General features: G+C 44.4%; 1 protein-coding gene across 9 annotated transcripts in view; it reads right to left on the bottom strand.

The window, feature by feature from the left end:
• Window positions 1–12866, bottom strand: part of MAST2 (microtubule associated serine/threonine kinase 2) — a 265812-nt gene that overhangs the window by 5846 nt on the left and 247100 nt on the right. For all 9 annotated transcript variants that reach the window (XM_079115708.1, XM_079115709.1, XM_079115702.1 and 6 more), the window contains 9 exons: window positions 8915–9016; window positions 6775–6907; window positions 5966–6027; window positions 5625–5710; window positions 4963–5171; window positions 3653–3791; window positions 1511–1643; window positions 609–774; window positions 34–135 (listed from right to left, as the gene is read on the bottom strand). In XM_079115708.1, the coding sequence (XP_078971834.1) occupies window positions 34–135; window positions 609–774; window positions 1511–1643; window positions 3653–3791; window positions 4963–5171; window positions 5625–5710; window positions 5966–6027; window positions 6775–6907; window positions 8915–9016 (1132 nt within the window). The remainder of the gene's footprint in view (window positions 1–33; window positions 136–608; window positions 775–1510; window positions 1644–3652; window positions 3792–4962; window positions 5172–5624; window positions 5711–5965; window positions 6028–6774; window positions 6908–8914; window positions 9017–12866) is intronic.

Here is a 12866-nt window from a genome sequence, read left to right as displayed (position 1 = left end):
TCCAAGTGATGAGAAAGGAAGAGTGGGGCCTACCTGTGCCCAGTCTCTCCAGAGGGTTCTGGTGGAGGAGCTTAGAGGTGAGGTCCTGGGCATCTGGGGGCAGTGCATCGTCACCCTCAGGCCACACAATCTCATCTGAAGTCATCAGGGATGAGAGAGAAAGGGAGAGATTGTGGGGAGATGCAGAAGGCCCCAGTATAGTATTAAGGAAGGGAGGCAATAAGGGCCAGTCCAGAGCCCCCTAAAAAGCCCCATCTGGGACCCCAATTCCTTAAATTCTACAGGTTCCTCCCCTCCAGCAGGAATCACATTCCTTAGATCATGGCTGGCTTTTTGACCCAGGGTGGGAATTGTAAAAACAGTGACTTCCCCTGTCCTGTAGCTCCAGCTCACCCTGCTTTATGTGCTAAGACAGTTCACACTCACAGGATAGGTCCCAGGGGACTCAGTGCATGCGTGCATGTACACATACCGCTAAGAAGCAAGCATGCCAAATACATACACTTGGATTCAGAACAAGAGATCCATAGCCTCAACAGGGGCATGCATAATTCTTATTTGTGGATCTAGATTTTGACTCCTCACTGGGTAAGGGTGATAGTACCTACCACTGATCACTTGACCAAAGAGCTCCTCCGGAGTGTCTCCAAAGAAAGGGACGCAACCCACCAGGAACTCATACAGGATTATGCCCATGGCCCACCAGTCCACTGGCTTCCCATAGCCCTGACGCAGGATCACCTCAGGCGCTATGTACTCTGGAGTCCCGCACACCTGGGCACAGAGAAGCCAGGCTGGCTCAGCATCCTGAAGCAGCTCACTGGCATGATGGCTGGAGGAGTGGGGATGTTCCTACCCTAGAGAAGTCTCCAAAGGCTCAGTTTACCATGGTTAATAAACAGGAGTCTCAGGGAACCAGAATTGGAACTCTTGGTGGGGTGTTTTTTAAAGTATTTCCTAATTAATCACAATGTCTAATTCTCCCTGAGCTTACAATACCACTATCTGGTCCTACAACTGGCCTCTGCCCTCCAGCACAAAGAACAGAACCCAAAGAACAGAACCTATCAGTCAGGTGACTATTACAGGGACTTGTGAACAACACAACCTGAAATGTCAAATCAGGGGACATCCAGAGGCAACTCTCAGGGAACTGGGCCCTAGTCCAGTGGAATTTGGAGCTGTGTTCCAAGAACAACAGGCCCCAGGAGAGGTCTGCTCTTGACTCAGGTCAGAGGTTCAGGACTGATCTCATATGAAACTATATTAATAGTTATATGACTTATTTTCTCCAAACCCAGAGGAGAAAGATGACTTTGGATTTTATAGTCATATGATTCTCATGGCCCATCCTGTTTTTCAAATGTGCTATTTCATTGCTTCTGGGACCAAAAGGTAGAAAAGATAGGAGCTTCTAGTCTTAACATCCAGCCACAAGCAAGCATGTGGCTCCAAGACCTAATTCTGAGGCCTGGAATTCAGCTCCAAGGTCTCACCTATCCTTCCTTACCTGCTTATCCAGGAACTCCCGGGCATCCTTTTCAATGTGGCCTTCATATAAGTTGGTTGTCAGACTCATGAGGCCAATTTTAGAAAGTCCAAAGTCAGTGAGTTTGATGTGCCCCATAGATGTAATCAGGAGGCTGGGAGGCCACAGAAACAAAATCATGGAGTTATTTCATGGTTTTATACAAGTGGTGATTTTATTTTTTGCCAAATTTTCCTACTCAGGCTTCTGTGGGGTTCTGTGGGACATAAGCAGAGAGACAGGCAGCTATGAAAAAATATATAGCTCTGGCTTTGAAAAATGCTCCACAAGGTGGACAAAGTATGTTTCCTCCATATTGCAGAATAAAGCCCTAAAATTCCTTACTTCCTGGTGGGGGTGGGGAAATGTGCTGTATTCTACACAAATAGCTAACCTGCCTTCCACCCAGTCCCATGACTACATTTCTCTTTGTTGCTCCACCTATGATTGCCACTGGAAGCAGATTACCACCAGTCAAGAGGTGGAGACTTTCTCCCATAAAGCTGAGATGGACTTGTCCTAAGGCTATTCACTCTAGACATTCCTAACCCATCTCCTCACCATCTCCATTTCAGGGAGAAAGGAAAGGGGCACATAATCTTATTCCATGTCCATGGCTGTCTCATAAGGAGGACTGGTTGGGAGGAACTAGAAATCAGATTCTGTTAACACACTCTGCTTTGTGCCAAAGGCTTCACCCTGCCACCCCTTTATTCCAGTGATTCCCAGATTACTGTCTCTGGCTTTGACTTCTGTCACAAGTTCCACACCTACCCAATCTCCCAGACACCAAACTCAAACTGTTCAAAACAAAGGCACGCCTCCCAATTGGTTCCTCTTCTCAATGAAAAAACAGTAATTTATGTCAATTACTGAGCTCTGTGACATGTACTTTTAAAAATATTCTGGGGGTAGGGGATGTAGCTCAGTGAAAGAATGCTTGCCTAGCATACATGAGGCCCTACATTCAATTCCTATCATGCATGCAAACATACACGTACAAAATATGGCCCCTGATTTTCTGGTATAACCAAAACATCAAAGGTATTATCATTCTCATTTTAGAAAGGGGTAAATATAATTAACAGACAAACAAGAGTTAAACAAACACGAGTGGTCATTTGAACTCAAGTCTATCTTATGTGAAGGTTACTTTCTATCATAGTGGCGTATCACCCTGTACCAGTTTCATGCTAGAAATCTGTAAGGTACCCCAGTCTCCCTCTGCTTCCTTGCTTCCCTTTCCACCCCAAGCCCAACATTAACTGTTCCTTTCTATTTCCCTACACTATTCCCTCCTCCATCTTGTCCCTCTGGTCTGGTGTAGGCACTGTTGTCATTAGCCTGATATCTAGAAGTGGCCTGTTTCTTCCACTGGCAGAGTGATCTTTCTATATCTGAACCAAAATCTGAACATGGTCTATCATACCTTGGTCAACAGTCCTTTAAAGACTCGATGTCCCTCAAAAGAAAACCCAAAGTTGAAAGGATCCTTGATGATCTAGCTCCTGCATCTCCTCTTTAGCCTTTCTCTCTCTCTCCTCTCTGACCTACCACCACCTAAGCTGCAGACATATTGTACCATTTGTAGCTCCTGAATGGATCATGTTCTCTTATACCTGTGTATCTTTATACATTTTGCTCCCTTGCTTTAGAAAGCTCCTCCTACTTTTTCCTACCAGACCAAAGCCCTCCAGGGAGTAGCCTTATACACTTATATTATCTGTCACCCACACTAGACTTAAGTCCAAATATAGTTCAGGGACTATATTTAAAACCCAGAATATAGTGCTTGGCACATAGTAGGTGTCAGTAAATGTCAGGACACTCATTCAGCCATCTACAGATATGCTAATTCCTTTGTTCTTGCTTGGTTTCTTCAGGGGAGCTTCTCAGTGACTCTTTCATGTCACTGAAGTCTTATGATGTTCCTGCAAGATCTTGTGGAAATGGTCTTAGCATATGGATGGTCAAGTGGCTGGCATACTAGGCCTAGAAGGACATACACATGAGCATTGTCTCCTAGCAGCCATTCTAGAACAGATTCAGATACGAGTGTTTCCTCCATTTATCTAGAAACTCAAGAGGGAGACCATGAACAATGAACCCAGATTGTGGGCATACTTGTCAGGCTTGAGGTCACGGTGCACGATGCCATAGTTGTGTAAATACTCCAAGGCCAGCACAGTTTCCGCAAAGTATAGACGTGCCATGTCCACAGGCAAGGCGCCAATGTTCTTCAGCAGAGTGGCACAGTCTCCTCCTGCAACAAGCCCAGATGATCATGAGAGAAGCATCCAGCTCCCTGCTCTAGCCAGTTCCCAGGTTTAGAGTCCCTGAGGTCCCAGAGAAGATGGCCTCATAGGGAACCCTGGTGCTGGAGACTGATTCTAGCCCTCTGCTGCTGGCGTGGGTGGGAGATAGGGTATGGAGATGAGTGGGAAGGAAGTGAATCTGCCAACGGCTGTCAAGGTCACTATTTAGACCAAGGAGGAAAGGAACTCAGGTCTCTATGCCTGCATAATGACTTATGGCTCTGAGGAGTGGATTCTATAGCCACTGGACTGTTACATCCTAGTTTTGATTGCCTCTTGCTGCACCTGACATGAGCAGCCTCACAATGAGGTGAGGAGCTTTGTGCTCACTGGCCAAATGGGCTCTGAGATCCTGAGGTAGAAACCTGGGCCAAAGAGGGCTTGGATAAAACTAAGTTATTTTAGGATGAGAACACTGTGTCCTATGAGCACATATGATTTAGACTTTAGCATTTGTTTATTTATTTCCTTCCTTTATGCTTTCCTTTAGCTTCTGAGTAAAATAATACTATAAATGCCCAGCATATACCTACTGAATTAAAAGCACAGTTTTGTTCAGACTCAACTTCAAGTCTTAGGGAAAACATCTTTGGGAACCTTACACTCAGTGAAAAGTTGGGGAGGGAGAGTTGCTGAAAGTTGCTGTCCCTCTTCAGAACTCTGCCCATGGGGCTCTTCTCATCCAATCCCAGAGCATTTTGAGTAGCTGTAAGGAGTGTCCCCTTCACAAGCCATCAGCCAGAGCACTGGCTTGCCGTATGCAATCCTCCCAGCATCCCATGCTAGGCTTCTGCAACTTTTCTACCTCCTTTGTTCTGTCTGATGCAGGCTTTGGGGAGTTGAACTCTATAGCGGCAGGGCTGTTGCATCCTGTCTCAGATTGCCTCTCACTGTACCCGACACAGGAAGCCTCACTGTGAGACAAGGAGCTTTGTGCTCCCTGTGGTCAAATGGACCCTGAGATTCTGAGGCAGAAACTAGTGCCAACAAGGGCTTGGAAGCTCACTCTAAAACTGTCCTCCTACATAATATGAAGTTACTGGTTTCTGTTTAGGTTTAAGTCTTGGGTTGTACCCTGGCTTCTACACCAAGCCATCTTTCTCCTGATGCCTTCAGTACCTTCAACATACTCCATCACCATGCATAAGTGGCGCTTGGTCTCAAAAGAGCAGAACATGCTGACTACGAAGGGGTTCTCAGCAAAAGTCAGTATGTCACGCTCCACAAAGGCCTGCTGGATCTGGTTCCGTAGTATCAGGTTCTGCTTGTTGATCTTCTTCATGGCAAAGCGCTGACGGGTGGATTTGTGCCGCACCAAGAATACAGCCCTGAGAAACGCAACCCAGCTCAGCCCCCAAGGGCTGTCAGCACCAGAGCTGTGCATTCTGCCACCCCAACTACCTCCTCATGCCTTATACATGCACAGAACAAGGGAGCAGGGATGTGCATATTAATGAAAGGGATCTAGGCGCTCTGGCCCAAACAACTCAAATTTCCCGATAGACCAGGTCCCAAGGACACAGATAAATATTTCCAGAGCTCAGGCAAAGGAGGAATGCTACCAAGAGGGATGAGCATTTTGCCTGAGAAATTAACAATGTTCAGATGTCAGAGGAAAACGAATTCCTCCCTCTCCAAGAGGCTTTAGGGAGTGAGAGGATCTGTCCTGGGGACCCTGAGGTATCTGCTGCTCAGTGATTGGGAATCATTTGCTTCCAGAAGGGAGAGACCAAGGGCTGACTCAGTTTTAGTCCTGGCCACATTTTGACCCCTGCCTTTACCCATAGGCGCCATTGCTGATGAGCTTAATAGTTTCAAAGTCTTCTTCAGAGGGAGTTTTCTTAGATTGCAGAGATGCCCCGCGGCCCTGGAAGACAAGGCAAAAGGCAGGAGACAGTGAAGCTTCTCAGAGTCCATGTGCTAGGGAGAGCTGGGCCCCAGCACCAGCTCAGCTCAGCTCAGCCCAGCTGCGGTGTTCTGTCCATTCTTCCCTGGAAGCAGTATGCCTTCTAGTGTTTGCAGTCACCAATTCCCCCCTCTCCTTCAGAACTCTCTTAAAGAGAATTCGCAGTTCTTGTTTCATAGGGCTCAGAGTCCAGGATTGGGAGTTCAGGGTCTTTACCTCAATGGAATCATCGGTCTCTGGAGTGTCAGGACTGTCGTAACTGCTCAATTGGGCCATTTCTAGAAACACAGCAAGGAAACAAGAGAAAAGCGTGTGTGGCACTGTCAGACATCACAGCAGTACCCTTAGGTCACAGAACAGGTATATATGTGGTAGGCATTAATGCTTTCTGCATTGGCCTGGAATGCAAATCCAGTCCTGTGGCTCAGTGTAGTCAGTTGTTGGATCAGGAAATAAGTCAAATGCTATTGTACCACTATTTTTACAAGCCCAGTGCCATTCACAAGGCCTGACACATTCTACAAAAACTTCTTTCAAACTTGGGACATTTTCTGGCAAACAGGGCCTAAGGCTGGACCATTTCGCTGGCCAACACTGCTTTGATGGATGAGGCTGGAAAGCAGGGAAGATAGGAGCAAAACAACTACAGATTAGGATATGGTAGCCCACAGTTCATGTAGGGGCTCAGTGTGAAGTCCAGATGAATGGAGATATCCTCTGAAGCCCTGAGCTGGACCACTCCAAAGACAGGAGGATTTGTAAGGTGGTGGCAGGATAGGAAAGTATGTGGAAGAGACAATCATTTATAAAAAATGTGATTATCATCCTTTATTGGTGGCCAGCTGGGCCCAAGACAATCCAGGTAGGGACACAATAGGCAGATATGAAGAGTAATTCCAAAGGAAAAGGTGTTTTACGACAAGATATGACAGGGTGTCTCCTATGGTCTTAAGGCCCCCCAATGCCATGTTATGTCCACATCCAGGCTAAATCTCTTCTTTATAGCCCCCAGGCAGTATGCTCACCCTCTATGGGATCCCGTGTGAGGCCCAACTGGCTAATGATGTAGCGGGGAATGTCACATTTAATTCCATGTCCCTCTTTGGCATGGCCCTCAGCTGCTTCTAATAGGTGGTAGAACTCTTCAGGGTCAAACTCCTGTACCAGAGGAGAGAGGTGGTGATTGGTGAAAGATACAAGTGAATGCTGTTGATCTCTTTGGTTTTATAGCACATAGCAGAAGGGGATGAATACCAAGTCCTTCTCTGTGATAAGACACCCCACCCTCTGAAGACCCAGAAACAACATGATTCAGGAATCACAAAAAATGGGGACAAAGCATCTCCTTATCAATAAGGTCAAGAGCTTTTGGTTTTAAGAGAGCTCAGCCTGTCAACCAGGTTCCAAGCCTTCCACTGGTCAGATGATACTGCCAGGTGTATACAGGTGCCCAGTCCAGAGCTGTCTTGGCACACATTCAACTGCAGCTTATAAGAGCTGCAGCTCCCAGTCACAGTGGTGCAAACACACCTTCAAACAATCACTGAGCTCCTCCTGTGTGCAAAGGGTGGAAGCTCCAATGCCAACCAAAGCATAGTCCTTGTCTGCTTCTGTGTGCCTACCAAGTGCCATACCCTGAGCTAAATCCTCCTAACAACTCTTTGTCCTTGGTGAGGAAATCAAGGTTCATAGGAATGCCTGGTCACAAAGGTGGAAAGGGAAAACCGGCATGCAAACCTGCCTGGATCCAAGTCCTGCTCTGCCACAGACTTCATGCTCTTGATGGAGATGCTCTCCAGCCTCTGCTTTGCTTGTTTTGTTCCACCTAGTCTCTCCATTTTGGAGAATTACCTTACCAATTCAGATATAATCTAAGACTGACCTGGAAGTCCTTTTAACTTCTTATTCTTTCTCAGCCCCATCTCAGAAATCTACCTTATAAATACCTCTCTAATCCACCTCTTCTTTATTCCCTACCATTGCCCTAATTCAAATCATGCCATCCCACATTAATTGCTTTAAGTGCCTCTGTCTGATTTCCCTGGCTCACCTGCCCTCTCTTCCAATTCACTATACATGTTGAGGCCCAAGTAATCTTTCTTAGAACTAAGTCTGATAGAATACTTAATTCAGAAATAAATAGGAACCATGTACTGATACATACAACAACTTGTATAAATCTCAAAATTAATACTATACAGAGTGAAAGAAGTCAGAACCGAATTTCATTATATGAAACTCTATAAAGGCAAACATCCACAGCAAAAGCAAGCAGTTAAGTGGTGCCTGAAAGCAGGAGGGGCAAAGAACTGATGGCAAAGGGGCATGAGAGAACTTTTTGAGGAAACAGAAAAATCTCAATGATGACAGTAATTATACAGGTATATATTTGTTAAAACTCAATAGGCCGCATACTCCAAAAGGATGTATTTTATAGTATATGTATTATATCTTAATAAAGTTGGTTAAGAAAATAGTAAATCTGACCATGCCACATTCTAACCTAAACTTTGTGGTAGCTGCAAGTAGACTTAAGGGTAATGCAAACTCCTGAGCTGAGAACACAACACCTTGCATCATGTTGCGTGGCCTGCCTTCCAACTTCATCCCTCACTACTTCATCAAATCCACCCTGTCTTCCTACCCCAGGTACCTTGCCTGGCAAGCTTGCATTCATTATTTAGGTCACTGAATAGGCCTCTTCTCCCCCAGGAAGCTCACTGAACATCCATTCTATGCAGGACTAAAGCACTTCCTTCACCAGGTTTCTGCTGCACCTTGTACGCACTTGAGTTGAAACTCTGCTGATTACAATTATTATTTATATATCCACATGCCTTATATTTGCTAATGTCACTACAGAAGAAGTATCTTGAGATCAGGGACTCTGTTCTATTCATGTCTGTACTTCCAGTGTCCAGCATTAAGCAGGTATGAGGTAGCTCAGTGTGGGAAGGGGTCAGATTAATACTTTTCCCATCAGGACCATTCATTTGTCCTCAAAGGAACCAGTTTAGTCCCCCACTGCTTAGAGATCATTTTTAAATATAGATCTAAAAAACAGAGATGGCAGTGTGCTGTGCTGCCAGTGTTGCTGTTGGCAGGATACTTCCTTTACAGCCCCAACCTCCATCTCCCCATCTAATCTTCCCAGAGTCCACTTACCAGGCATTCCAGGAGACGAGCTGGGCGGGCAATGACAATCATCAGTTTTTTTACCAGCTGCATCACAAAAGCCACCTCTGAGCTCTCTGAGCGCTCATGAGCCTACAGAGAAGACAAAAGTCACTTAAGCAAGCTATTGGTCCAGTGGTGTGGCTGGGCTGAGCAGAACTGGAATGGGCAGAACTGACTATAGGGAGAAATAATTGGTAGTACAGAGAGCTCTGCAAAGCAAAGAAAAAACAAAAAACAAAAAACAAACCCTCCCCCCCACAAAACACAGTGAAGAAGGCTGGTCAGTTGTGAGAGGGAAGAAATTGCTCACCCATGAGACACCACTGAGCCTAAGAACACTATATGACACCAAGGAATGTCACGCAGACGCACAGCTTTACCTGCTCCTCCAACCAACAAGCTTCACTTACTACCCACACCCCATCTCAAGGGGCAACTCTCAAAAGAGCCTTCAGAGATACTTACTTTGTACCCCAGACAGACTCTACAGAACAAAAGACCTCAAGGCTGGGGAGTGACATGACCTGAGAGGTATTTCAGAAAGACCACTAGCTGCAGTGCAGAGGGTGCACTAAAGATGGCAAGCCTAAAATCAGGGAAACCAACTAATATCAAATGCAATAACTCCAAAGAAAAAGGCAGAATTAGGCAGTAAAAACCAAGATGAGCGCACAGCCTTGGGCCATTTCTGAGGTAGATCTGAGAGGTGGCAGAAGTAGAAGAGAAGGTTACTGCAACTTCATTTTTAGGGAAAGTTCATTGAACCCATAAGTGAAACAGGAACTATATAAGAAGATAAGTAGTTTAGGTGAGAATAGGCTAAAAACACGTTGTTTGGCTTTAGAGAAAAGAGCAGTGAGGCAGAAGAGGTGAGTTTAGTTTGAGGCTAGTCAAGTTTGAGGTGCCTGCATAGACACCCTTGGTATTTGCTGGGCATAGGAGCCTCTTTCTTGTCTTCTGAAAACTGCTCAGGCTTCTAGGAGCCACACTGATACTGGATGGCTGCACCTTCTCTCCCACCTCCATCAGCTGACCAGTGTGGACTGCTTTCCTGGGAATTGTAAGATGTTCAGAAAGACAACAGTTAGTATCTATATAGATGAACTGTATAATCTTTGTGTGTAGATTATACATCTAACCTTAGAGTTAGAGGAAAAGCAGAGAAAAACAGCTGAGAAAAGGAGAATGAGCACTTCCAGAGCCTGTCAGTTTCTGCTTGCTGATACTGGTCCCTTCTTAAGGTCTGACGTATTTATATCCTCAGTTCTCCAAAACCTGGCCTTATCATTAGTTTCCCTTTACTGTTAAAACTTCTCTGAGTCCTATTTCTATTACTTATGACCAAAGAACATGCACCAATCTGGGGAAGTCAGTGTAGGTTACTGATCTGGAGTTTAGGAGAACAAGGGTGCACGTGGGAGTCTTCAGTGGGGGACCTGGGAGCAGAAGAGGCTCATTAGCACAGGATGAAGAAAGGGAAAAGAGGAAACAGACACTCTGGACAGTGCCCTGAAAACAGCAGCATTTTAGAGTGGGTAGAGTGGGAACTTATGAAAAGGCAGCAAGACTGGAGAGAACAGGAAACTGATGATAAGGAGAGCTAAGGTTCAAGAGGTATTCACTGTGTCCTGTAGAGAGGTGAAGAAAGATGAGGACTGAAAGAGGTCACAGGATTTGGTAATTAGTCAATTATTTCCATGGTTGCTCTTGTCTGAACAGTTTTAGTGGAATCTGAGGGACACTCAGAAGACTGACTAGTGAATACAAGAAAAGAAATACTGCAAATAAGGACTTCTAAATATATGTATATATCTATATCTCTATCTATCTATCTATCTATTTATCTATCTATCTATCTATCTATTCTCATTTGAAATTTTTCTTTCCTTTTTTTTCCCCCCAAATGTAGTGCTGGGGATTGAACCCAGGGCCTGGCACATGCTTGGCAAGCAATCTACCACTGAGCTACATTTCCAGCACCCTTGTCGCCTATTCTCTCTCTCTCTCTCTCTCTCTCTCTCTCTCTCTCTCTCTCTCTCACACACACACACACACACACACACACACACACAACTTAAGAAATGAATTATTGGGATGAATCAGTCCTTTTAAACCTCAGTTTACTTATCTTTAAATTTTGGGAATAATAATAGTGCCTTCCTTACAGGGTTGTGTAGATTAAATTAAATGGGATAATGTAGTGTTTAGCATGCAGTAAGTGCTCTGTAAATGTTAGTGATCTTTATTATTTTAAACAAAAAGCTGACAATGTAGATTTTTGATTAAACACCACTGAATGACTGCCATCTTTTCATTGACTTTATGATAAAAATCTAAGCTTGGGTTCCTCCCAAGGCCTTCAACATCTGGTCACCAGTCTAATTCTTCAAACTTACCAACTTTTTCTTGCAGGCATCATTTTACTCTACTCAGGCCACACTACTTCATCTGCAGTTTTTGGAATGCAACAAGTTTCTTTGCACCTCTGAGAGATTGTTTATACTGTTTCCTAGGCTTAGTGAACTAACTACTTGCCAAGATTCTACTTTCTCCGAACCATGCCGAATCCGCCTCTGTGCTCAGAATTTACCTTTATAAATAGTCTTGTCAATCACATTGTACTATAATAAATGGAAGACATTGTCTGGCACACAGCACTCATTGTTAATGAAAGCTGTTATTTTTACTGTAAGTTTATATTGGTGGGTCTATAACCTTAGTCAACAGCAAATTCCCTCAGATGGGAGTCTACACAGAATTTTTCCCTGGCATTCCAAGGACCTAACAAATCAGGGAAGAGAGGAACAAATTGGCTACACATTCAGTGGTCTTCCTATTACATCAACCACTAACTCCAGGGGCAGTCAGTCTGAGAAAATGCCTGGAGGTTTTGGGTAAGACTCTGATTTTGTCATTTCAGAAGATCAATCTCAGATGTTTCAGAAAGAACCTTGAAGCTGGGTGTAGTGGTGCCTGCCTATAGTCCCAGCTACTCGTGAGGCTGAGGTGGGAGAATCCCTTGAGCCCATGAGTTTAAGGCCAGCAAGGCAACATAGAGAAACCCATCTCAAGTGGGAAAAATTTTTAAAAAGGAGGAATCCTGGAAATCATTCAGCAATATCCTGATTCCTAAATGTTTCTGGGGCACCCCATTTATTGTTGGAAAATTATTAGAAAGTTACTCCTGAGTAGAAACAAATAGCTGCTTTTCATGGGAATTTGGCTTTCTAAAGTCATATAGTGTTTGAATTTAAGTAATGCTTTTGAAACAGAGAAAGATATTTTTATAGAAGGAAGAACTTTTCACTTATTTAATTAAAAAAAAAGGGGGGTGCAATAGGTGTTTTCCACTGTAACTGCTGCCCAACTGGGCTAGTTATGTCTTTAAAGGTGTGAGAAAAATCTGTTATTTTTCCCATATAAAGGCCTTCCAGTATTTAACAGCAATAATCACGAGCATCTTCAGTCATCCATCTCTAGGGTCAACTATTCCCTAATTTTTTTTTAAATCCCTGGAAGTTCTTCTTTGATCATTAGACTCCATGGATCTAGAGGCAAAAAGGAGTTCTCAACTAAGTTATACTATAGTGACGTGAAGAGCCCTGCAGATAGGTGCATCCCCTCTCCCACAAACTACCGATGTTATAACATGGGGCAACTGTGATGTGAGAGGCTGACAGCAAAACAAGCGCTGGAACATGAAGCAGTACAGGCTTGGTCTTGACTGTCTCTGGATTACTTTACTTTTAGCCTCATAGGGATTTTTTTCACACTGTGAAGGATCAGATCCCTAAACACAGAAGGCTTACTACAGCACTTCTTACCATGTCAGAGGAACATCAGCAAGGGGATAAACCCACAGGTTAAGCCTTGGCCCTGCTTCCTCTGAGCTGAGGAGAAACAGTTGGGAGGCTCTGCTTAAACCAATTATTATTATTAT

Source organism: Sciurus vulgaris (genome assembly GCF_902686455.1).
Source record: "Sciurus vulgaris genome assembly, chromosome: 1".
In the NCBI taxonomy this organism is placed as follows: Eukaryota; Metazoa; Chordata; class Mammalia; order Rodentia; family Sciuridae; genus Sciurus; species Sciurus vulgaris.
The sequence above is the reverse complement of the archived record's forward strand: the minus strand, read 5'-3'. Positions and strand labels throughout refer to the sequence as shown.